This window comes from Schistocerca gregaria, chromosome 6 (genome assembly GCF_023897955.1).
Source record: "Schistocerca gregaria isolate iqSchGreg1 chromosome 6, iqSchGreg1.2, whole genome shotgun sequence".
In the NCBI taxonomy this organism is placed as follows: Eukaryota; Metazoa; Arthropoda; class Insecta; order Orthoptera; family Acrididae; genus Schistocerca; species Schistocerca gregaria.
The window spans coordinates 274911343-274938719 of record NC_064925.1 but is presented as its reverse complement, the minus strand read 5'-3'; the positions used below and the strand labels follow the sequence as shown (position 1 = coordinate 274938719).

The 27377-nt window shown below is 39.6% G+C and overlaps 1 protein-coding gene across 1 annotated transcript in view; it reads right to left on the bottom strand.

The window, feature by feature from the left end:
- Nucleotides 1-27377, bottom strand: part of LOC126277987 (cleft lip and palate transmembrane protein 1 homolog) — a 41092-nt gene that overhangs the window by 3267 nt on the left and 10448 nt on the right. Inside the window, exons 3-9 of the mRNA XM_049977651.1 lie at nucleotides 13659-13817; nucleotides 12480-12677; nucleotides 7275-7392; nucleotides 6584-6686; nucleotides 3839-4071; nucleotides 1182-1357; nucleotides 238-484 (exon numbers count right to left, since the gene is read on the bottom strand). Of these exons, the coding sequence (XP_049833608.1) occupies nucleotides 238-484; nucleotides 1182-1357; nucleotides 3839-4071; nucleotides 6584-6686; nucleotides 7275-7392; nucleotides 12480-12677; nucleotides 13659-13817 (1234 nt within the window). The remainder of the gene's footprint in view (nucleotides 1-237; nucleotides 485-1181; nucleotides 1358-3838; nucleotides 4072-6583; nucleotides 6687-7274; nucleotides 7393-12479; nucleotides 12678-13658; nucleotides 13818-27377) is intronic.

Here is a 27377-nt window from a genome sequence, read left to right as displayed (position 1 = left end):
TGTAGCTATTGCATTGAAAGTTTGTCAAAATTTCAAACATCATAACTACAGATGACATGAACCAAGACAGTGCTCAATAACTATCCAATTGTAGATTGTCTACCAGTCTATTGAGAAGCAGGTCTGGTTTTCCTTGTCTTCTATGGTTTTCATATATTTGGGAAGTATGTAAAACTCAATTTAATTAATGTTCTTAACAATAAATTACCATTTGTATGCAGCAAAAAACTATCTTACCAAATGTGAGAAGGAATCCATACAACATGTTGAGGACAAAGGAATACCATCCTTTATGTTCCTGATACAGCAAAGAATAAACAGCATATCCAAATAACAAAGGGTACAAAGCCCATGACAGGTATTTGAATGCCATCATATCGTACTCTTTTGTACTAGATTCAACATATGAGCCTTTATCCGTAAACGAAATTCGTGGAATAACACCAAATATTCTAGACTCTCTGTTTATGTTTATGTCCATGACCTGAAAGCACGATAAAGCTATTATAAAAATTTAATGAAACATAAAAGTTCTTATTTGGACAGTCAGCACAACATACATACAGGCAGTATTTATGATTATCTGAATCCAACAATGTAAATGTTTTATGCCTAAATATTAGGGAATAATTAATTCGTTTTGTTGTACTGCGATGTTGCAGCAGCCATTTCATCATCTTTTTGCAACAAGAGCAGACAAATTTGGCATCATTTCTAGATTGTATAAGAAAGAAAGAAATGGCACTCAACACCTAAGCAAAAAAATAAGCTTCAGCTATGCTTAAGCAGACAAATGCAAACAAAAAGTGAGAAAGACAGTTCAAAGAGGTCACCGTTTCAGTGAAAAGGAGTGGGCAATGCATTTAAATTATTCAAGCATTACACTTAAAATCAGCTATGAACTGAAGAGGAAATAAAGCAAGCAGTATATTATGCAATGCTGACAAAAAAAATAATTGACTATCCTGATCATTGAAGGACATACAAGACTTTTTTTTCACATTTTGAATCTCTTACATGCACAACATTTTCATGACTACCACATATATTGTAACAAACCTACAGAAGCCTGGACAAGTACACTAGAGCCTGCTAGAAAATATGTTTTGACATGTTTTCAGATCAGGTCTAAAAATTTTGCACCATGTATGCTTACATTTCTTCAGTATAACAAGTCTCACCTTATGTATTTTCCAGACCTCTATCCCAAGCCCAACAAAGCAACTTAATTTCACAACAGTGTTTGTGTCATTATCCAGAACATACAGCAGGACAATCAGAGACTGAAATACATTGAAGAATACTGATCGAACTGAGAGTCCTTCCAAAGACTTCCTGTTGTTCCAGAACTGAATATCTGAAAGAGACAGGTACTTGCATTAAAGTCATGTTCAGAACAACACCAGTCCTGTGTGGCAGATTAAATGAGGAAATAGAATAGATAAATACAGAGCAACTCATAATTTTATCTTGTGACATATAACTGTATGAAAATACTTTAAATAACAAGTACATTAAAAACTTAAATTTGAGATGACGTCTTAAGAAAATGACAACTTTATCTATGTGCCAGAAATTTCAAAGTAAATGGTTGTCAACAAGTCAATTGTACTACTAGTTACAAATAAAAAACTGAATGAATGACCACACTGTTTATAAAACTCTGTTCATGTCATATGTAGCTCTGTACTGAGCCCACAAAACCCTCCAACTAAAAAACAAATTCCAATCACCTACTTAATATTTCATCTATGGTAAATTACTTTAAAAGCTTGGCCCCAATTGAGCACTCAAGTGTACTGTTAAGAATTTATACTAAATTCAATTCCGCTATTAATTTCCAATGGTTTTCTTCTCCATTGTAGGGGAACATGACTCAATATACACCCTCCAACACAGCCTGCTCAACACACAGATCTATAAGAAACTGCAGCCTGGCAACTAGGCAAATGCAAGTGGTTATCTACCCACCAGGCAGCCCTATTTCACTGCATTCACAACTTATTCTGTCACCTGCTCAAAGCTTGTCTCGCCAATAGTACAAGACACTTCAATCTCCTAAACATGACACTTCAGTGGGAGGATACACTGATTATTAATGGATGCAATAAAATTATTGTGTTCATGGACAAAATGCATAACAAAGGCAGAGAGGTACAGAAAACTTTACCTTTTGTTTAAAAAATGTGTCTTCTCCATAATTATTTACAGAAATTGCTTTGTGTCTTACCAACAAAATTGTGGGCAATTTCATGATAGTTTTGAGACAGGGTTTCATGACTCGGGTAGTCTACAAAATAAGATGAAATTGTGTAACAGTCAGTTCTCAGTTGCACCAGATACTGTAGCTCTGGATACACAATTAGAAATGACTGATTTACAAAACTGTCACCCAATATTGTCTGCATTGTCGACTGCCCACACATGAGCCACCTGCCTGTTCCTGCACACAGGCACTCAGTTGAAGCCCATGATGATGTAGGCTTCAGCCCAGTAAGGCAGACTGCTGATGTGTAAGCTGTTTGCCCACTCTAGCCTGCAAGCACCCATCTGCCAGCACTCAAGTTGTAGCTGATGGCTCTAAGACACCCACCTATTCTAAACATCTCAACCATATGATTTAATCATTCTCTCCTGTCTGTTTAATAGCTTATTTACTTATTTAATTACGAACTATGTCTAACTGCAGAATAAATACTGAGTAGTCTTTGCACAATGCACTGATAAATGGTAAGTTGCGAATACAAAGGAGCAAGAATGGACTGGACAAGAGAAAAAGCTAACATGGCTTCTAATAGGTCAACATCAACAGACATAGAGGGATGTAGACAGGCAATGGACTATGCATAGAATTGTTCAAGCCTCTTTCTACACACAGTAGGCATAGACTATCTCAAATGGGGCACCCTAAATAAAAGAATGTAGTATCCTGTGACCTACCTACACTATCAATGAGTCACAACCAGAATTAAGTGAACTCCTGCAAATATCTGAATGTAACAATTTGTACTGATATGAACTTGAATGGTGACATAAGCTCAATCACAGGTAAAGTAAGTGGTAGATTTCAGTTCATTGGTAGGATACAAGAAAAATATAGTTAGTCTACAAAGGCGATTGATTACAAAATACACATGTACTCCATCCTGGCATACGGCTCACATGTGTGAGCCCCACACCAAACAGGATCCACAAGCAATTTTGAATGTATACAAAGGAGGGTACCATGAATGGAGCAGCTTTATGTAACAAATGGGAATGTGTCACATAAAGAACATCAATCCCACAAAAGTATACTTGCAACATGTCAAGAACTATTATTATGAGAAATCTAGGAATATATCACAAACTCTTCTGTAGCACTCCAGTAGGGACTGTGAAGACAAGATTACACTAACTGCACTGTGCACACAGGCATTTAAGCTATCACTCTTAGCACTCCACATGCTCACGGAATGGAAAGAACCTTCAAATGTGTACAACAAAGTATCCTCAGTCATGCACTTCATAGCAGTTTGTGGAGTATACAGAGGTAACAGTGTATTATAGGTCGTAACAATAATGTTAAAAACTTCCAATTAAAGTAAAAGTTCTATCAACTTTTCAAGGTTTGACAGCCCCAATTCTGCACTTTGCATGAACTAATTCCCATAAAAAAAAGTCACAGCTTTCAAGCTCCTGGTCTGAGAAACACAAAAGCCAGAGTGTCAGTCCTACTCCTGTGGATGCCACTGTCATCTACAAATTACAATTAATCATGGCAATTCTGTTTTGTTACATATCATCAGTCACTTGTAGAGTATTAATTACAACAGACTCAATGAGTGGGTGAACTAACCATTTTTGAAAGCCAACAGTTCAAAGACACTGTGCAGTATTGACACAATAACAGTAAGAGCCAACAAATAAGGTGATGTCTCCAGAAGAGCCTCTTTCAAGGAATCCTGGTCCTCATCATCCTCATCAGCTTCAGTTAGCATTGACGGCCAGCGATTGCGCATTGCCTGTGATGAGTATAACTGCCATTTGAAAAGCGACAGTGGCTGCAAGGTTAACTGTAAAGGCAGTACTCTGAAACATTAAAGAGAATATACATGAAAAATTATCACACACACACACACACACACACACACACACACACACAGACAGACAGACAGACAAAATTAACTTACAACATTTCACTTTGTTGGTTTTTCTGACATCTAAATCTATACCTAAATTCTGCTGCAAATCATTGTATAGCGTATATCTGACAAACCTTTACTGCATCATACATAAAGCTTTTTTAAAGGTCACACAGTACGGGAGACAACCTCTCATAGGCTTCCAAGACTGCTGTATAGCTTTCTTTGTACAGTTCCCATTAAAGCTGAGTGCAAGAGAATGCAGTATATTCCTAGATTGTTCTCAAATTTCATGTGAAAAATTCATGAATCTATAAACATTTCTCTAACACAAAGTCTATTAGAACACTCAGTGTCAACATTCATCCGCTAGAGCTTTTGTCAAATGACTGTCACCCGCATTTACTCATCACCTCCTATGATGGCATGGAAGACATCCAGAGAGCACACATTAGTCATAAGCTTCAATTTACTCACTATTTAACCAGGTCTGCTAACTAGCCATACTCCAATCAAATCACTGCCCCCTTCGTTTCTCCAACTAGAGTTTAAGTTGCTTGTCACTCCCTACAGTACTACCCGAAATAACCAGGGAGGAACTTATTAGACAGACTCTCTAAGTTACCTGTCACCTGATCAGATCTGCTGACCAGTTCTACTACAAAATGATTGGAGGTATGAAGAAAGTAAATATGCCAGGAAATTATGAAATGTCAGTAGCAATTATTAAAGCTGAATGCAAAATAACGCAAAAGAAACTCTCAAAATTAATTACAGAATACCTGTGGAAGAAGACACTTCTCAAAACTGGAGGACTACTGTAACTATTCATCTTCACAATACATACCAAGTGACTTCCTCTCCATATTACACTAGGTAGTCACTGAAATTATCATAAAAAATTTGTGCTTAAGTAATAGAACAAGTCAGGAGTGGAAATAGTTCGAGACACCACCACCTAGATGATAGAGCCTGACAGCTAATGAAAGACATCATGTGTCTGAGGCTATGCCACAAACATTAACTGAATCTCCAGTGAAGCCACTGACTAACATTGCAACTGATTAATACCAGACTAAATTTCACTATGATGGTTTCACCTAATACAAATGAAATTATTATGCATTTTTACCACTAAAACAAAGTTTATTTCTACAGTTTCTTTCCTTCAAATCTACATGTAAAAGTGTGTCTTAGTGTGCAAGTTCTACTTGTGCTTGAATAGTTTTACCATAAAGTCTTACAGTACATCATCAGAGCAAACGAAATTATAAAATCTAATTTGCAATTGTGAATAATTACTAAAATTCCACTAAAACTTTGAAAAAAGTGGAGGACTACAGCAATAGGGGAGTTACAAAACAATTCTGAATGGCGATACTTGTTGCTGCATGGTAACAAATACCAATAAACCAAAGCTGTTAGAACTACGAGAACAGTTAAATTATCCACAAATGTCTGAACCCCATGAACAGCTTGCCCGTTTTGAAGATAACTGCTAAATAACTTCAAATATTTATACTTTTGAAAACAATAAGTAGCTATCTTGGAACACCCCACCCCCTCCCACCACACACACACACACACACACACACACACACACACACACACACACACACACACCACTGGTTAGCTTGTCTGCCTGCTCGCAAAGGGAGGTGTGCACAGCATAAAATGACGAGGAGGAGCTGAATGGGGGAGAGAGAGAGAGAACGGGGGGCGGGGGGGGGGGGGGGGGGGAGGTAGGTTTGAAGGTAACACCAAAATCTGATCAAGACTAAAAATAATGTTTAACTAACACACAGAAAATAAAATTTTAGAAATTAATAATAAAGTCGTACAACAAGTTGATCAGCTTGTGGATTTAAAGGTGTAATATAAAAATGGGATGGACATGACGGGAAATAAATAGAAGAATAAAATGCCCAGGGAGTGCCTCTAATTACCAAAAAGTGGTTTCTAAAATTATATTCCAACTTATGATAGTGGCATATAGGCTTTAAATTCAAAAATTGTTGAGGGCGGCTCAGTGAACAATGGAGGGGTGCATGTTTGAATTACGAAGAGAAGGAAAAAAATTTATACAAGACAACAATCAAATTTAGCAGGTAAACTGTACTGGAACACAATATTAAAACTGTAATAAATATGACAGAGGTGTGCAAACATGTAGCCAGGTGAATAGTTGGTTGCTGGGTAAAGAATGTTTTATGTGGATTCCAACAGACAAGTCAATGCTATGAATACAATATGACTTCCAAATTGAACCAAGAAAATTCTAGACATGCTAGCAAACTATAACCAAATTTTAGTCCATTGTTAGACCTCTTGACACACAACATATTATCAAACAACTCAGTTAATTTAATTGCGGACTACTTATAAACAGCGGCTTGAAAGTAAAATATATCTAAACCTTTTACTTAAGCACAAAAAGTCCAGGAAGGACAGGTACTTACTTTGTTGACTGGTTTACTGGCTGATAATCTCTTAACAAGTTCCAGAACTCATTCAAAAATATTACCGGTTTGTAGTATTCACCACCAGGGAGAAATTCAATATCTGAAATTTAGGATATGATCTTTTTTGAGAAAACCACAAACTCTCTGATTGCACAGTAAGAAATCTCTCTCTCTCTCTCTCACACACACACACACACACACACACACACACACACACACACACACAATCACATTAATGACCACTATATGAAAGTAAAAACTTTAATCAACAACTGCAGATTATCTGGAAAGCTATTTCTGTCTGGAGTTCTATTACAGTATTCATATTGGACTAAGAAACAATAGCAGTACACAAGTGTGTTAAAAGAAATGCAGACATCACAAAGTTTAGTACGCAACTCCACCACAGATGTGGTATAAACTGTCAGGAACGAGCACCCATTTTCCGTCAAGGTCAGTACACTCAAAGAATGTAAAGACCATTTCACATGTGAAACAATTTGCTAAGACTGGATAATGCGCAGGAAAATCAGAGGACATAGCCTGATCCTCCTATCATTCCCTAGACCGAACAGAATAATGCACTTAGCTTTTGAGACTGAATTCTGATTACTTAAACAGGAACTACTTGAGCAAGAATCAGTAGAATATTTTATTTGCAACTTTTTCTAACACAGCATTTACTTACATTCATCAAGAGGCGGTGGAACAGATCCTTGGATCCAGCTGGTTTGATCTGTTACTACATTCACAGTCAAATTTGGATGCCAGTGTGATATTATTTCCTCTTTCATTGTCTCTGCTTTCTGTAAGAGAAAAATGTGGGTGTTATCAACTTTAAAACAAAAATTTCCATAGTAACTAGATAAAGAATATTTAAGAAGTTATCATGAACAATTTTCAAATTTTGGCTCCCAAATTAAAATTTCAGTGCATATAGTGTACAAGCTAGAAGGAGTAGTGGAAATATATACAAAATCTGAGCCTCATGCAGCTACATGAACTAACAAGACAATTAAAAATCCTTTGAATGGTGACCAGTAGTGGTTGAAATTAAGCAGACTAAAGCATTTGGCGTGAAACTACCATGCATTGTGAGCTTCATTGAAACACTGTGCATAAGGCTAGTTTTCTCAATCTTCTCTGACAAATCACAGGAATGATGAAAAGTATGAACTCAGAGCCTTGATGACAGGCACAGTTTGTTGCAACAGCCTTGTATACCCTGTATAGGACACCTAGATCTACCATTGACAAGCCACTTGCAGTTATCTCAACACCGATTCGCAGCAGCTACCATTTGTTTGACAGTAGTTGGGCGATTTCCAGCTGCTTACAAATGTCAACCAACTCCTCCTATGTTCGAGAACAGCATTAACAGTGGGACAGCATCATGGCTCCTGCACTTTATTACAAGGCAGTGAACAAATAACTAAGTCTACTGATCATATTTTAATCTGTTGAGCTAAAAAGCTGCTAATTCCCTACAAGAACTGAAGCAAATACAGAAAACGGGATTGCTATTAAGGCAACACAAAAACCTGCAGTAAAAATTACTGGTTTCCTAAAATGTTTTGAGATTAATTAAAGTTGAACAGCAAACTTTAAAAACAGAATTAATTTATGATAACTGTAGATGACATAGGGCTGCTCCTCTTTGAGGGAAAACTAGATGCAACACACTATGTTAGTTACAATATCAGCTGTATTAACTAGTTTACAAAGGCCAATTTAATAATACGAACGCCCAGAACAATGGTTAACTTCTCAAAAAAGTATGTTTACTTGCATTGGTATCCGCTGAAATTTAGAATGGTCTATTCTATGGCAATAACTGAATTGCCAATGCACATTTGTTACAAATTATGTTACCCATAACTCTTGTCACCTTCGAAAATTCTCAAAAATATAGTTCTGTAGGCATCTGGAAATTCTTGAAATAACTTATTTCTCACTTTACTATACAAGGAAATTAGAGAACAATTGTTTTGAATGAGGATAGGTCTAGTGTCGTCAAAAAGCAAGAGCAAAATTAAGTTTAAGCTTACAATTGACAATTACAGTACAATTTTATCAGGATGCTCGCAAATGTTCGAAATTTCACAATGGATCACAATACAAACAACTACTGATACAATCAATGTAAGATTGCGCAGAAGCAAAGTGAACAGTAAAATAAGCAAATCAATAATTTGAAATCAGCTCACAAATCTAGCACATGCAATGTTTCACAAAGGAAAATTCCAAGGTTGGCATTTACATATAAAACAACTTACAAATTGCACACACTTTTTACTTAAATGATTCTGTGACAATTTCTACAGTGGCAAGCAAAAAATGAACACTGCAGTATCAGTTTATCTCAGTAATAATCATGAAAACATGCAGCACCAACAAAAAACATCTGCCTGGAGCAGCTAACTTTGACAAGAAGTGCGCACCAAGGTGAGTCTGCTCAATAAATTTGGGCAGCTCGCAGGAACACAATGATAAGCGCCATGACCGTGTATTTTGCAACAGGCTGCTATTGATCCCTCCTGTGAGGTGCACAATGCAATACATTTATTTGTAATTCTAAATTCACTCAACAGATGACAAGGCAAAGCTTACCAGTAAGCGCTAGTGTGTGTCTGTTGTGGAAACATAAAGGTAAGCGACAGAGAAAATGGCGGCTAGTAAAAACAACCTGTGTACTACTACTGAGATTATGGCAAGATTGAACATAACACTGTACTTAGTACGTTTCATGAACATAATTGCAAGTGCATGTACATATCATCATGTTCCTGAAGTACATGATTTCTGAGGTTATATTAGAATCACTACTTTTGGTTAAGTGATGTGTGTATGCACATTTTTCATGCACATTATTAGATTTAATAATATTAATGGTAACAATAATAGCAATTTTTATTGTTATACATATTAATAGCAAATCAGATTGTATTGCCCAAAACAATGAACAGTGTATTGCTGCACAAACAAGTCACGAAGGGGCACTCCAAGAGACGAAAAGGTCGTCTCCGAAAAGGCTGAAGTTTGATATTAAGTGCAAAATTAAACAGCAGAGGAGTAATTTCGGCGAAGACTGCTTCGTGTAAAGAGAAACTGTAAGTAAAGAAAGTGAGAGATGTTATTGCCAGTGCCCTCTTAAGTGTTTTGAAAAAGTAGGAGATTCAAATGTGATGAAAACGTTTGAAACATTTGGGAAATAGGTGATTTTTAACGTTCAAAATGCATGTTTAGGTGATTTTTAACGTTCAAAATGCATTTTTAGTTGGTACAATGAAATGTAATGTCGCAAGGTGTCAAAAAGTAGTTGGTGAATCTCTAAGAAATTTACTATTTTCTAGCATGTAGAAGTTGGCAGCAGTGATATTAAAGTCTGCAAGAAAGACTTTCTTGCCATTCATGGTCTGCATAATAATCATGGTAGCATGGAAAATATACAGAAGAAAATCTCAATGGATTGAGCATGTCACACCAGGACACACACGGCAAGCATTCCATGTGTCCACATGCTTACTTTCAAACAAGTTTTAACCACGTCACTCAAACAAGTTTTAACCACGTCACTCAAACAAGTTTTAACCACGTCACTCAAACAAGTTTTAACCACGTCAGGAAACACATTGACAAAATACTGAAATACTAGTGTCACTACAAATGCTCAAACAATGGTGGCAGATTGTACGTGGGCACAAACTCGACAATCGCCTCCTGTTACGATCACTACAAGATCCTGTACCTGCAGAAAGTACAGACAAATTTTTACTGAAGAATTTAACATAGGAGTAAAGTCACCAAAGAACGATAGGTTCAAGACTTTTGACACGCTAAAACTGAAAATCGAGAGTAGTGTTGACCCCAAGCTGAAAGCAAGTCTTTAGTGTCAGTTGGAATTACATCAACGTCGTGCAGAGGCTGAGCTGGCTAACATTGGAATCCTGACAAAACGAGCAGAAGCAGACAGTAATCTTCGCGTTGTGACTTTTGATTTGCAGTAGACTCACTCAGTTCCTTGGTGAAGATGTGAACCAGCTTTTTACAAAAGGAAAATTTTGTTACCTAACCTGAATGTTTATGACTGTGGCAAGAACAAAGGGCACTGCTTCTTGTGGAATGAGACTACTGCTGCCTGTGGATCAGAGGATATTTTAAGCTTCCTTTTACATTACTTTGATGAATACAACATAAAAGGAGAGACTCATTGTGATATCTGATAACTGCTGTGGCCAAAATAAGAACTGGAACATGGTTCAGTTTTGGAAGTATATTTTCAACTGGAAGATTTCATGTGATTGAAAATCACTTCCCCGTTACTGAGCACACAATGTTGCCCTCTGAAAGAGATTTCGCAACAACTGAAAATTATGTTCACCGGCAAGTACAAGATGTGTACAGTCCAGATAAGTGGTTGGATTGACCCACAGTACACTAATAAGAATTCATTTTTGTGTACAATATTAAAAGAGCATTTCTTTCACATAGGCCACTAGAAAGAAGCATTTGTCTTAAGAAAGCAGACAGCCAATGGTTGAGATGTCAACCTGAGGAATGTGGAAGGTGACCTCAGAACTTCTGTCATCTTTATCTATAAAGCGAGATGTTCTGTCACGATATCTGGCACGAAATAAGTTTCAGAAAACATGGAAGGCAATGCCCTGTTTCTATCCTTCAACTTAAATACAATGGGCCAAGACTTACTGAAAAGAAGAAAGTTTGGCATCCTGTTGCTCTTAGATTACATACCTCCAGTCCAGCATGGATTTTTCCTGTCACTAAATCTAACTGTTTCAGACAGAGAACACTTCAGTGATGAGAGAGATGAATGACAATGCAGTTTGAGTAAAGTGTTGAATAGTTGCTGTAAATAAGTAATTTTCTATCAACATGTATCTTTAATGATGTGTGGTTGGTAAAACAATCACATCTATGCAACCATAATGTAATACTTTGTGTATTTCATTTGTTTTAGACTGTTCTCAGTTTTATGTATATCTGCGAGACGAAGACATATGTTAAAAATGCACAACAGAATAAAAGCAACGTTTGAAAAAAAAAATATATATATTCAAATTTGCAGGTAAATTCTGACATTAAATTCACAGTATCTCAAAACTGATTTTGGTACTTACCATTGTGTGCCCTCGAGCCGCTCATTTGTGCATTTCACTACATAAATTTATGTCTACGAATGAATGAAAATAGATTATTTTCCACCTGTTGTTCATTACTTCAAACTTACTGGTTTCAGGCGATAACATCCATTTTCAGATAATTTCTTGTAATAAAAGAGTTAAGAGAAATGATCTGAAGATGGGCAACACTGTCTGAAACACGTCAGTTTGAAATTACAAAAACAGTGAATGAAAGATCGAAAATAAGTCTATCTTCAACTGATAATTTTGCCAAGTACATCCATATTTGATGAATTTTTGAGTTTGTATGTTATGACTGCCATAGCAATGCGCACTTTCTTGGGTCTCAGCCGAGCAATGCACACCTCATGTCAGAACTGTTGATGTAGGCAGGTTAGCGCATTCTCCTACCTGCTATAGCATCACTATTTCCATGTCAAGGATCTTGCACAAGAGTAATAAAATGAGAATAAGAGACTTGGCATTTAACAGGAAAAAAAGATATGATTAATTAAACAAGGAAAGTCCAGGATGGAACAACAACCTGGAAAAGATAGATTGCTACTCACGACATCGATCTGTGATCAAGTTGTAGACGGGCACTGCTTAACATTTAAGCTTTCAGACACAGGAGCCCCCCAGCAGCCAGAAACAGTAGCCGTGTGTGTGTGAACCTATCTGCGGCTCACCACCACCTGTGTGTGGCGAGCACCGACCACGCTTTTCTAAAGGTTAGATTTAGACTCCCTTACCTTTACTTCTTCTGGTGTGGCTGCTGTCTCTCCCGTCAATAAATTGTGAGTCTTTGTATAGCGCAACTTCTTGAACTTGTTCAACATTTTTCTATTATATGCAACTTGAGCTCTAGCCTTGTTAGAATCTGGGTTTGGTGGCTTCCCATGTCTTGTAAGAAATACGTGAAGATACAATGATCCATTATTCCTTACATTCTATAGAAAAGGAGAGAGAGAACATAGCATTTATTGTAAGATATGAATATGCTCATTTTTTGAATGAAAATGAAAATATTTAATTAGAAAAATAGTGCTACACACAGAAGCATGGATACTTGAGATTCTGAGACTTTTTTTAGTAAATACAAAATACATTGAACCAACATCTGTTTAGTATTTTTTTTTATCTTTCAATCAACAGATCAATTACACATTTAGTAACTGTGCTTTACATCTGTAGTATGACAGTGTGCTTCCAGGTGTTCTACATAGCATAAAATTGAAACAACAACTGAGCAGACAACAACCCAGAAGCACATTATTAGTCAATCATGCCAAGAAAACCTGAGAGATCACATCTGTAGTAAGAATTCTATGACTATTTTTCCACATCACAGTAACAAAACCAATAATTTTCTGATCAATAAAAACTATGATAAAGTACACAATTAAAAAATGCTTAACTAGTAACAGTGCTCTTCAAGCACAGCTACTGCTCTAGTAGCAAAAAGACCACTTACAATGTGCCACAAGAAACAGCACAGTGTCTATTAAAACAACCTGCTCAGCGTACACCCACAAACATTATCTACCCTCTCAACATACATGGGTACATTAATTTACATGGTTTGGTATCTTCTTTAGGTAAATATTTTGTTGATAAGTGACAGTTTTAGAAGTTGAAGCAGTTGATTACACTCATCAGTGATTGACATCTGCGAAATGTCTATTTTCTGACTGTATCTTAACTCTTACTTTCATGAATTTGTTCTTGCTTCATCCAGCAATTTCTATTTGTTCACGTATAAAAAGACAAACAGGTGACACTGATCAGTCCTGCTCCACTTCTGCAACTGTTTATGTAAAATACAAAACAAGATGGTCAACAGTTGGCGGTAAACAGCCTTGATCACAAGAAGAAATCACCGAATTTATTACTACACAGCTACAAGAAAATTGCACAAGATATTTCATTACCTCTGATGCAATAAGCTCAGTATTGTGAACGTATGTACCATCTCCGTTGGGACCTGAATACCAGTCTCCATATACTAAGCCCTCCTTCTTCCAAATCAGTGCATCTGGTTCATCAAACTCTTTGAATGTTTCTTGCTCTGAGACATAGACATAAAGGTCCTGAAAAAAAAAAAAATGGAGAGAGTTAAGTAAGAAAAGAGCATGATCAAGTTCTGCATATGAACAGTTTTAAACAAAAATTAAAATTCTTTGAAAAACTTTTCCAAGTACGTGACTGTCATCTTGTTTTTTTATAAAATCAATGTTTTGTCCATTATTGCAACTGGCCTTCATCAGGGTAATTTAACTACTACTGGGCCAAGGCAGTGTTCAGATATTATATACTGTATTTACCTGATAAGACGAGGTTTTTCCCAAATTCATCATTCGAAAAATACTGGGTCATCTTATATTCGTAGATTAAACTATTTCTACTGAGGCCAATGTTTAAAGACTGTTTAATAGATTAATATAGAGTTTGTCTTACATTTGCAAATAAGCCTTTGGCTATTGAGGTTGCATAAAATTATTATGAAGACTCATTTGAACAGACTTCACGACTTCCCAATATGCCAAGGCGCATCATACAGTATCAACCTTGCTCAAACAATCATGTGACATTTGACATGTGACCCTGGTGCAAGGTATAGTCAAGATACTGAAATAGCCGCTAACAACTGTCTTGCTTAAAAATTGACAATTTTGTGAAACACAAGAGGAAATACCATTAAATTTTATCAACATACAAACTTTTGTTGTATTTGAATAGGTTTGTAACGCTGTATCCATACATTTATGCTGCTTTTTACATAAAAATAACATTCAGGTGCAACAATTTTGTCCTTCAAAACTCATTATTTGAGTCTGAACCCAAGTCAATATTTTATTTGATTATGAGACACTAATTACATACCAAGCAATTTGTAAATGATAAATTTGGTCTCTCTTCATGTATTAGAATACCAGGGGAAAACATCACCAGCTTTTAATCAGCTTTAGAACAAGGTAGTGACATTTAGATGAAATTAGAAAGAAAATTAATCCACAGCTGAATTTCTAACAAAGGAAATAAATCACATTAAACCAAGAGTCATTTTAATCACAAGAATAAATTACAGCGGAAAGACCCGTTAGAGAGAGAGTACCAAAAGACATCACTAGATTGCGGGATAAGGAAAAGTTCAAGAATTGGAATGAATTGTGATTGCTATCTTTTATTTGCGTATTTGTTGTTCCTGCTTATAGCCTGCATCCTGGTATATACTGCCATCCAAGTTTCACTATTACTCAAGTACACCAATACGGAAGGGTTGGAGGGCGAACAGTTATGGTAGCTTGGCCCATAGCTTGGATTACAGTTGGAAAGGGAGTTATGAGTTGACAGCAAATTTCATCATCCTGCCAGCCACGAGATATAAACACGTGTTGTAAAAAAATGAATAAATTGCTCTTACTGTCATCCTCTTTACATTGTACAAAATATGAAATTAATACAATTTAAATTTCACCCATTTGACAATTGGAAATTATTTATTGTTTTTATTTCTTTCTAACAGCAATTAGGTCTATTTGTCTTTCCACATCATACAAAGCATCCATCACAAAGGCAGTGGCAAAAGGATCTCACAGAAACAAGCATGGGGTTTCTCCTCTTCGTCCTGATCCATATTTAATGGTGTAAATGCAACACACATGCAAAAGTCTTTCATGAAACCACATTAAAAAGATACTTGGGATTTCAAATAAATTAAAAAACTTGACATCTGGCAGAGATAACACGGAATCATTACTGACAGAAAAACATTGTACTGAGGGAACAGGATCTCTGTTGGGACAGGCAAAAATGAATGGAAGAAGTGGGGAAACTTAAATTACTTTTTAATGCTGCTAGCTTCATAGTTCCCAGTCACTAAATGAGGCAGTGATTTTTTCAATATTGTTTGAAATGTTAAACTAATATCCCGGAGTCAATGTGATGTATACAGTTTGCAGAAACCAAGTTGTAACCAAAATCATCAAAAATCCTTTCACATGAGAAACGAATAATAATCTGATGTGTTTTACGTTCAAAAGGAACTGATGAATACACCTGCATGCTTGTCAAGTACTTTCTTAGGCTTTACACCGATCTCTCTACTGATTTCAGACCCATTTCTTTCGAAACTAAGCATAATTTTTATATTATTTGCCATTAGCTGCTATTTATTCTGGCAAAAGACTTTTTGGCCTTTTCCTTGCTTCTTTGTCTTTCATGTATCTATCAAGTTTCTCTTTCTTGGCTGCAACATTTAGTCCTCCAGCATGTCTGACACTTTCTTCATTATGTGTACATCTTAACTCACAGCTAGTACATGTTCCACTACATTTAGCATGAAACTCAATTCCTGTTCAATTTCAGCTAGCACTTCTGCATCATTAATGTGTCATATTTTGCTAATTTTCAGTTCTTTAATTCGCTTTTCAATGAAGAAACAAATATCAGTGCTGACAATTAACTTGTCTTACAAATTTACTTGTTTTGACTTCTACAAATCTACCAGTGCACACTATTCTAATTTGCTCTACAACTTCCTGCCTAAAAAAAAAGAAAAACATTTATTTCATACCAGATTACAAAACACCGTTGTATATATTTACAGTTTGAAATATGGCCTCCTTTGCATTTTGAATGTGCTTCTCCACTCCATGTACACAAAAGACCATCACTTTTTTTAATCAAATCTAAGGAGAGGTGCTAGGTCTGATAAAGTAAATTTGACAGAAGACAATATTTGACAAAAGTTCCCTATTACATTGTGTCCAATATATGTCACAAAGCAACTATGTTGAAGAAATCTGATAGTGTAACACCAGCCTAACACTGAAAGTACTGTCTTCACTCCTGCCCAACAATTCTTTCCAAAGAGCATAAATAAAAAATGTAATTGGATGTTGGTAGTGGAGGGGAAGGGAGCTGATTTTGTTTTCAGATTGTAATTTAATACTGAAATTTAATGGCTATCACTGATATCAAGAGGAAGATGCTTTCATGTTCTGGTGTTTGCTATAACCCCGTATGCAACACTTGGATATGTGCTGTAGCACTAGGCTGTCAGCACACTACACTTCAAATAGTGTGCTTATGGCAGCTACACGGACTGGCCACCAGAAGCTGTCCTTGGTGGGTCACAAGATCAGTGCACACCAGCATGACATTCGCCAGACCATCTACAGAGCCCTCCTCCATACAAAGACAGCACATCTGGCAGTCCTGCTCAGATTGTGTTCTACTGCTTCCTGTACTGCTTCTACATTTGTCATTTACTTCAATATGGATCAATAAACTTCTGTTCTTAGTGGCTGCACCATTGGTCATGTCTAGCATTATGACACAATTGGCAACAAGTGTGGTATTCACTTCCATGTGCTCAGTTTATCGATTGTTCCTTTGGTTCCTCTGTCCATAGAGGCAGTACTTAAAACTCACAAGCGCGGCAGGCTCATACAGTTGCTATCACTAACTTGTCTGCCGCACTGACTACACAAACTATCCCACTGTCTGTGTACCCGCCACTGTTCCCCCTTACAACAACGTGTACGAAGACTGGGAGGCTTATGAGAAACGGTATCAGCATCACCTCCACACCTTTGGTGTCACGGATGTAATATGTGGAAGGCTTTGCTCCTTTCTTGGATTTCTCCTAGTGTCTACCAGGTGTCTTGCCAGTTAGGCCTGCTCCAGGAACCTGCATCGCTTTCATTCGAAGAAATGTGTTGGTTTTTGTCAAATTATCACTGTAAAGAGCTCATGCCATTGCAATGCCTGTAGCGTTCTATCACTGACATGAACAGTTCCACCAGTCCTACCGGGCCTGGGCGGCCAAACTTCATGGCCTCAGTTGCAAATGTCAGTTTGCTACTGATGCTTATGATTCCTATGCTAATCCTGCTGATTCTATAATCTGTGACACCATCCTTCAGTTGGCTCCTGACAAGGAGGTGAATCAACTTGGGCAACAGTGTATGAAGACTTCTTTGGCTTAAGTGTTAAATATTGTTCATTCTTTCATGGTATCTCATATTGTTGGTGATTAAATTGAGCCTTTGTGTGACGTCACTTCAGTGCTGCAGTAGATCCTATTCCTAATCATTGGGTGTCAATTCTCAGATTTGGGGGGGGGGGGGGGGCGCACTGCTTAAGAATAACAATAACTGATTACTGAAGTGCAAGTGAGGGATAAAGTGCTTAGACTATAAATGGACATGGGTGTAGCTGTGAAACTGTTGAACTCTAAAACACACGTGGACTCGTGATCGCTACCATTGTCTCTAGTTACTTGACGTTTTGTGATTTACAAAAATCAGCGTATACCAATTCTGGGGCAATTTACGGCTCCCACTGTATAAATCTACAGTTTGTTCCTCGACTTTTCTGGTAGCGCACCTCGTTTCCGACCAGATCCATTTCCAGCAGTTAGATTCTTGGTGATTGAGATTTTTTCTCTTTTTTCAGATGGATCAGGTTGTGCAACTTAATTTTACAGCCAACATTACCCTGAAACCTATGGCAAGCCACACTTTTCCTGTATCTGCCCTATTCCAATGGCCTCAACTGATCAGGCGAAATCAGAATTCAGGCTGACATTGTTGGGGTCATACAGCCTACTACGGCAAGTGAGTGGTCTACTGCCCTCGTGACTGTTATAAAAATGAATGATCAGCTTCATGCCTGTGGTGACTAAAGTTCCTGTTAACGCTATCAAATCTATCACTGACACCTACCTTTTGCCCCGTCAGGATCAGTTACTGGCCAAACTTGCAAGGCTCCAATTTTCCTTTAAAATTGTTTCATATAAAGCCTATTTACAGGTTCCACTGGATGAGGATTCAAAATGACTCCTCATGATTAACACATCCTTCGGGTTTTTTTTGGAACTATTGAAAATGTCCGTTCCGGGGTGCATCAACTATCTTGACATCATTGTCAAAGGTGCATCCATGCAAGGGCATTTACGCAACTTACGCTCCTTATTCCCAGTCTTACACACTGTCTGGATAACGTGCAACTTTGTCAAGTCACACTATTTTTTAATCATCCATTGTATTTCTAGGGTTTGAGGTATCTCAGAATAGTTTAAAACCTTTATGTCATCACTTTGCCACTGTCACAGCTCTGCCTTGCCCTTCCGATGTCAAAGAAACCATTTACAGGGAAAATGGTCTACTATCAAAAATTCATTCTGGATGCAGCCACGTTTGGCTATCCTTCGACGAATTGCTCCACAACAAGTCTTTTTCAGTGGTCACTGGCCTGTAAGCATGTGTTAATACTTTTAAAATGTAAACCACATTCTGCTCCTTCCATCCTGCCAACCTCTGTCTTGGCTACAGACACCTCTCAATATGGCCTCTGAGCCAGGCTGTTTTTCCACATTGCTGCGAGGACAGTTCAAAATGTCCTATAACTTACACGTCGAAAATGCTCAAGTCTGCTTAGCAGTGCTACTCTGAAGTGGAAAAGGAAGTGCTTGCTATCATCTATGCCTTCAGGAAGTTTCATGTATTCTTGCATCGGTCCTAACTTCTGCCTCATTACGGACCACAAGCACTTGGCTTCATTGTTTAATCCTTCTGCTTCATTGCACAACAAATCAGTACATCACCCCCAACCTTGGGTCTTCTTTCTGTCTCACTATAACTATGAAATACATTTTGGCCTACCATGCAGCATGATCAGGATGAGCTCGGTTTTCAATTAGATGTTGAGGTGCAACATACAGTGTACGAGTTTCCTATTATGGGCTCTCAGATCGTTGCTGCTGTTGTTGCTGCTGCTGCTAATCTGATTTGCATCAAGCTGTTCACCTCTTTCAACATGGTTGGCCAGACAGGCCTCCAAGTAGGCTTTCTGATGCCTTACATAACTATTTTGCCCCCCTGCGTCACTGCCTTTTGGTGTTTGATGGTGTTGTCCTCTTAGCTAAGATGGGCTGTTGCCCAGGGTTTTGACCTCAGGCAGGATGTGCTTCACCTCCTCCATCTCTGACAATCAGAAGGATCTCTCGTATCAAGTCATTGGCCCACTGACAAGTGTTTTGGCCTGTGCGGCTTGTCACCTGCACTCAAGATGTTACACAACCGGTAGTGCTCTCTCTGTGTGGTCCGCACCGCAGAGTTCATGGGAATGCATCCTTGTTGAATTTTGGGACTATTTCTCGGTAGTTGTCAATGCTTTCTCTAAATTTCTGTGTGTTATCTGCTGCTGTTTCACGTCAGTCCTCTCAAAACTATTTTTGTACTGAAAGATTATCTTACTTGCTTAGGATGGATAACAGCCTACATATTGTCTCAGACCTTCCACAATTTCTGCAGCCATCAAGGCAATCACCAGGTAACAGCTCCACCAAAAAAAAAAGACTGGAGGAGAGGCGAACTGTGTTGTCCGTATGTTCAAGTTTCAAATGGAGAAGTACGTAATTTAATCTTTCACAGATGACACCTTGACGTACTTCTTGAGTTTTTATGCAGGTGAGGGACCAGAGTCCAGCTGAGATGCCCTACGGTCGCCAGCCATGTATGCTTCTGCAGTTGCTCGTGCCAACCCACCAGCATCCGTGTAGTCCTCATCGAAATTCGCTCCTGGCTCCACGGTCTGCGCTAGTATGTTTGGTCGTCACCCAAAGTGGATTCTGGTCATGATCTGTGGCTGCTGCCTCTGTATGGTGGGCACCAACGAGGGACTGGTGGAACACCACTGCTGCCTGTGTATGGAGCACGCCAGTGAGGGGCTGATGGTGCAGCACCATAATCAGCTGCCTCCTTGCGCCAAGGCAAGGGTTGAAGCTCTGCTGCCTTTGTGTCCCTCAGTGCCTATCCCAGCCTCGAAGGATGTCCCTATGGCAGGCCAGACTCACCCCCCTTGTGGATGTGTCTGTCTACTGCCTCTCCTCCTGGTTCCGGAGCCCCGATGCATGCTGCAGGCCTTTTCCGTGGTGCTTTGATACTGGCTATCTTCATCACTTCTTTTATCTTTCTTTTCAAGATAACTGACAGCTTAACTAGCATCAGAGCTATCGCTAACTGTATTTGTTTATCACATTTATTCTGGTGTTCTGTCACACTTTGACTGAATGGATAGATGGATGGACATGTTTGTATGGGCACATGACAGCAAGGTCTGTAGCACCTGAGCAAAAACAGATTGAAAGGAGTGTCAGTAAAATACACAAAACAGGAAGATAAAACGGCACATGAAACACAGGTAACAGAAGTTGGAAAACTATGTGCGTGCCCGCACAGGATCACGGAATGAAGTATTGCTTCGGTAGTAAAACATTAACTACACAGGAAGAAAGTGGTATAAGGAGCTAAAACAATATAACAGATGGATGAGGCTGGCTGACTGCAAGGGTAAAAAAGGAGGAGACAGCAACTCTGCAACACATTAAAACCTTGAGCCTAAAAGTTTAGGCCAGAATCTAGACATCACAAAACTTTAAAACCTTAGTCACACTCGCCTCATCAGTTAAAATCTGTTGTAGAATTTTAGAACATGTTTTTTGCTCGAGTATCCTGTCGTTTTTGGAAACCCAGGATCTACTCTGTAGGAATCAACATGGATTCTGGAAACAGTGATCGTGTGAGACCCAACTCGCTTTATTTGTTCATGAGACCCAGAAAATATTAGATACAGGCTCCCAGGTAGATGCTATTTTCCTTGACTTCCGGAAGGCGTTCGATACAGTTTCGCACTGTCGCCTGGTAAACAAAGTAAGAGCCTATGGAACATCAGACCAGCTGTGTGGCTGGATTGAAGAGTTTTTAGCAAACAGAACACAGCATGTTGTTATCAATGGAGAGACGTCTACAGACGTTAAGGTAACCTCTTGGGTGCCACAGGGGAGTGTTATGGGACCATTGCTTTTCACAATATATATAAATGACCTAGTAGATAGTGTCAGAAGTTCCACGTGGCTTTTCACGGATGATGCTGTAGTATACAGAGAAGTTGCAGCATTAGAAAATTGTAGCGAAATGCAGGAAGATCTGCAGCGGATAGGCACTTGGTGCAGGGAGTGGCAACTGACCCTTAACATACACAAATGAAATGTATTTCGAATACATAGAAAGAAGGATCCTATATTGTAAGATTATATGATAGCGGAACAAACACTGGTAGCAGTTACTTCTGTAAAATATCTGGGAGTATGTGTGTGGAATGATTTGAAGTGAAATGATCATATAAAATTAATTGTTGGTAAGGCGGGTACCAGGTTGAGATTCATTGGGAGAGTCCTTAGAAACTGTAGTCCATCAACAAAGGAGGTGGCTTGCAAAACACTCCTTCAACCTATCTATACTTGAGTATTGCTCATCAATGTGGGATCCGTACCAGATCGGATTGATGGAGGAGATAGAGAAGATTCAAAGAAGAGCGGCGCATTTCGTCACAGGGTTATTTGGTAACCGTGATAGCATTACGGAGATGTTTAGCAAACTCAAGTGGCAGACACTGCAAGAGAGGTGCTCTGCATCGCGGTGTAGCTTGCTCGCCAGGTTTCAAGAGAGCGAGTTTCTTGATGAGGTATCGAATATATTGCTTCCCCCTACTTATACCTCCCGAGGAGATCACGAATGTAAAATTAGAGAGATTCGAGTGCGCACAGAGGCTTTCAGACAGTCGTCCTTCCTGCGAACCATACACAACTAGAACAGAAAAGGATGGTAATGACAGTGGCACGTAAAGTGCCCTCCGCCACACACCGTTCGGTGGCTTGCGGAGTATAAATGTAGATGTAGATGTAAAATAGAGTGTATATCCCCACCAATATTTGCTTCTGCCCTTGCATCACATTATAAAAAGCACTCTGTTAAAATATGATGGATAGAGATGTGCATGCCACAAGCATCACAAAACTGGATCCTCTTGCCGTAGTGAAAAGCTATGTTTCATAGGGCTGTCACACGCAATATATATATGTATATATTTATTACGTTGTCCAAATTGTATACGACACTTGTGCTCTTTTAGCCATATTAGTCACTTTCCTCCAATGTAAACTAATTCGGACTAGCAGATAACTTTATAGAAGTCCTCGTGCATGCCACCTAGCAGGATCTTCTTTGGCAGACCCCAGCAAGTCTTTGTTGTTGTCTCGATAGATTGGTTTAATGACAACTTAGCAAAAATTGTCTGCAACAGGGTCAGTGACTCCCTGCACTTAGGAGAAGAACAATACAAAGGTGTTCTACTTCCTGATCTGTCAATCCTTTTCTTTGCGAATATGATTTTAATGATGGATACTCCCTTGCAAACAATTTTGAAGATGCACCACAGCTTCTGCAGGTCCACCATAATGTTGTCTGAATCACAGATTCAATAAGGCCCTCGACTGACATACGTGATGCCGAATTATTCTGCTGAGGGTGGTGGTAAAAGATACCCACCAGTGCTAGTGCACTTCTACATCAAGAGACAAAAGCACGCTTTTCTATTTCCACCTTTAAACCATTTCTGTAACTAGTGGGCTGGTTGGGTGTTAATGGACTAAACGGCAAGGTCATCAGTACCTTGGTCAAGGGGTTGTTTGTGTGGAGCTAGTGACATTTACCAGAAATGTGACTGGATGGTGAAGGTAAATAGGAGTAGCAATATCAAAGTACCAAAGACAACACTGATGACAGAGCTGAGAAATAATTTACGAAGGGGTAAGAGTATATGGTATGGATTGGGCCATTACATAGGTCAGAGCAGATGAAGGGCCACCTAGGGCTCATCTGTGGCGGGAGACACCCTACCTGCATTCGACTGCCCGCCAATCTGATTACACTTTGAGGATGAAGTCTGAGTATAGTTCAGGGCTCAATGCTGTGTTCAAAAGACTGCACCTGAATACAGCTCAGACAGCAATCTTCTTGGCACATGAAATAACTATTGCTCAGACACTGGACTCATTCCTTATGAGAACACTGTGTGGATGTCTCACAACCTGTCCCTTGACAGGTGCTACCTTCTGTTGCCAATTTCTATGATTATTTTGAAAGAAACAGTGACTGTAACAGCTACTGTCGTAAAAGACTGACCCAATATGATTACATTGACAATTTTGCGCATGAGCTAATTAAGCTTTGCAAATTTCTCGTAATTCTGCAACAAAAACATTATATTTTTGAGTGAGCAAGAAATTTTGGAAGCTCAAGAGAAAGATACTGGTCAATAACTTATCTCACTTTTTTGAGGATGATTAAACTTCCTGTCTCATTACTTTAAGATTTTTTTATCCATCAAAGAAACAAAGTAAAAATCATTATTTTAGATTTTTTACCTATCAAAGAAACAAAGTACATATGAAGAATAATTAATCTTTTTTGGTTTGTATCACACTTGAAGATATGTCAATTACATGTGTGTCAGTAATGCTTTACATAATGGCATAAACGGCCAGTTTTCTAGGTCTGACATTCTTCCAAGTGGCTGATCTTCAAATGGTTAAGGATGAAGATACACTCCTGGAAATTGAAATAAGAACACCATGAATTCATTGTCCCAGGAAGGGGAAACTTTATTGACACATTCCTGGGGTCAGATACATCACATGATCACACTGACAGAACCACAGGCACATAGACACAGGCAACAGAGCATGCACATGATCACACTGACAGAACCACATGCACATAGACACAGGCAACAGAGCATGCACAATGTCGGCACTAGTACAGTGTATATCCACATTTCGCAGCAATGCAGGCTGCTATTCTCCCATGGAGACGATCGTAGAGATGCTGGATGTAGTCTTGTGGAACGGCTTGCCATGCCATTTCCACCTGGCGCCTCAGTTGGACCAGCGTTCGTGCTGGACGTGCAGACCGCGTGAGACGACGCTTCATCCAGTCCCAAACATGCTCAATGGGGGACAGATCCGGAGATCTTGCTGGCCAGGGTAGTTTACTTACACTTTCTAGAGCACGTTGGGTGGCACGGGATACATGCGGACGTGCATTGTCCTGTCGGAACAGCAAGTTCCCTTGCCGGTCTAGGAATGGTAGAACGATGGGTTTGATGACGGTTTGGATGTACCGTGCACTATTCAGTGTCCCCTCGACGATCACCAGAGGTGTACGGCCAGTGTAGGAGATCGCTCCCCACACCATGATGCCGGGTGTTGGCCCTGTGTGTCTTGGTCGTATGCAGACCTGATTGTGGCGCTCACCTGCACGGCGCCAAACACGCATACGACCATCACTGGCACCAAGGCAGAAGCGACTCATCGCTGAAGACGACACGTCTCCATTCGTCCCTCCATTCACGCCTGTCGCGACACCACTGGAGGCGGGCTGTACGATGTTGGGGCGTGAGCGGAAGACGGCCTAACGGTGTGCGGGACCGTAGCCCAGCTTCATGGAGACGGTTGCGAATGGTCCTCGCCGATACCCCAGGAGCAACAGTGTCCCTAATTTGCTGGGAAATGGCGGTGCAGTCCCCTACGGCACTGTAGGATCCTACGGTCTTGGCGTGCATCCGTGCGTCACTGCGGTCCGGTCCCAGGTCGATGGGCATGTGCACCTTCCGCCGACCACTGGCGACAACATCGATGTACTGTGGAGACCTCACGCCCCACGTGTTGAGCAATTCGGCGGTAAGTCCACCTGGCCTCCCGCATGCCCACTATACGTCCGTCAACTGCACATACGGTTCACGTCCACGCTGTCGCGGCATGCTACCAGTGTTAAAGACTGCGATGGAACTCCGTATGCCACAGCAAACTGGCTGGCACTGACGGCGGCGGTGCACAAATGCTGCGCAGCTACCGCCATTCGACGGCCAACACCGCGGTTCCTGGTGTGTCCGCTGTGCTGTGCGTGTGATCATTGCTTGTACAGCCCTCTCGCAGTGTCCGGAACAAGTATGGTGGGTGTGACACACTGGTGTCAATGTGTTCTTTTTTTCATTTCCAGGAGTGTAGTTACACAGAGACATAACAGGAAAAGTCAGAAGATTAAAAATGTAATGGACTTCAATTGGACTTTCAGAGAAAATGCGGCACATTTGTGTTCCTCACAGCTCTGCATGTGACTGAAGCTGCCTCTCCTGCAGATCTCCCACCCCAGATTCATTACAGTCACAATATTAAAGAGGGGGACCAGCACCTACTATTCAACAGAGGGAAGTCACATCCAAAAGCAATTAAAACAGAATAAAATATGTATGACTGAGGCAGCTGGTAAAAGAGATAGGGTTGAGGGACATCCAACCCAAATCACCCGTGTCACTACCCCAAAGGTAATTTAAAACATTATATCTAAGAATAAAAACCAATTTCACAGAGACAACGGAACCAATTCAATTGTTGAATCGTCCACTAATATTAGATGCAAAGAATACAGCAGAACTTGCTTAGCATGGAGAGCCAGAAGAAGAGTGCATTTCATCATGATAAGAGCTGCTGTCCAGAAGGTTTGCAACTGCTCACTGCTCACTAGATAAAATACGACTACGCGTTAATGTTGTTCGGTCAATGAGGAGGTGACATAGGATGGTGGATTCCTTCCATGAGTAACAGGAGCAAGAGCGCCAAGCTGCAGTAGCCTTATTGATGATACAAAGTATATTGAAAGGATCAGCATACCAGCAGATGATCCGTCACTGAGTGAGCAGAGGCCTCTGTTTGCACCTGGGATTGTCAAAAAGAATGTAGGGGCAATTAATCACTTTTCTAGCCAAAAAGTCTGTCAGTATGTTCCTTGGGACATTCACACGATTTGGGATGCACAGAACAACTGAGCAGGCATTATGACTAAGGTGTGAGAGAAAGTCGTGAACAGCTAATATTACAAGGAGGCAACAGTAACATCTATTAATAGCCTGGAGATTGCTCCCATGTCACTACAAGTTAAAAATGCGGTTGACAGGGGTCTGTTTGATAAACAGAAGGGATCTATTAATTGCTGTTCTGCCATAAGAACATTAAACCTTCCCAGAAACAAATATTTTTCCTGACTGGTAAGAAATGTAAAAGCACATCAAGTACCATCAATGTTTTTAAAGCTATCAGTGCAAATGACAGAGCACCATGATATCCCTAAAGAACGGAAAGATGGCAAACGATCATGGTGCAGCAAACTTTATGATCCTGAAACAGATTAGTCCTAATTTCTGGCCTGGATACTAACAAAGGAGGAGTGTGGAGGGAAACATTCTACAGAAGTTAAGCAGAGGGCCTATAGGCACATTCCAACTGCTAATCCCAACCAGGGACAGGCATAAGAGTCGATGCCCTTGTAAGCAAAAAGAATGTGATAAGGTGTATGATCAGGAAACTGTCAGATGGTGACTGCCCATGTGAGCAAGAGCTAGTACCATCAGAACCGAAGAGGGAAGATTCCCACTCCTGCAAGGGGACTGCCTATGGGATTAGTGAGGAAGTAGCATTGCACAATGGAGGACTAGGTCTACCAATTTCAAAGAGAAACGTGCTGTCAAGCCATAAAACTGGCACACACAGTTCAATCGTTACTGGGAATAAGGAAGAGGGTAGTATGATCAGCACCTCAAGAGGTGTGGGCTAGAAACCATAGAGCATTAAGCTCCCACGTGCAGCTAATCTGTAAATATGGGGCAGCCAAATCAAGTTTTTATCAAAGAGGAGTCCCAAAATAACAGGGTCTATGCTACAGTGTGCAACCACTAATTAGAGTTCC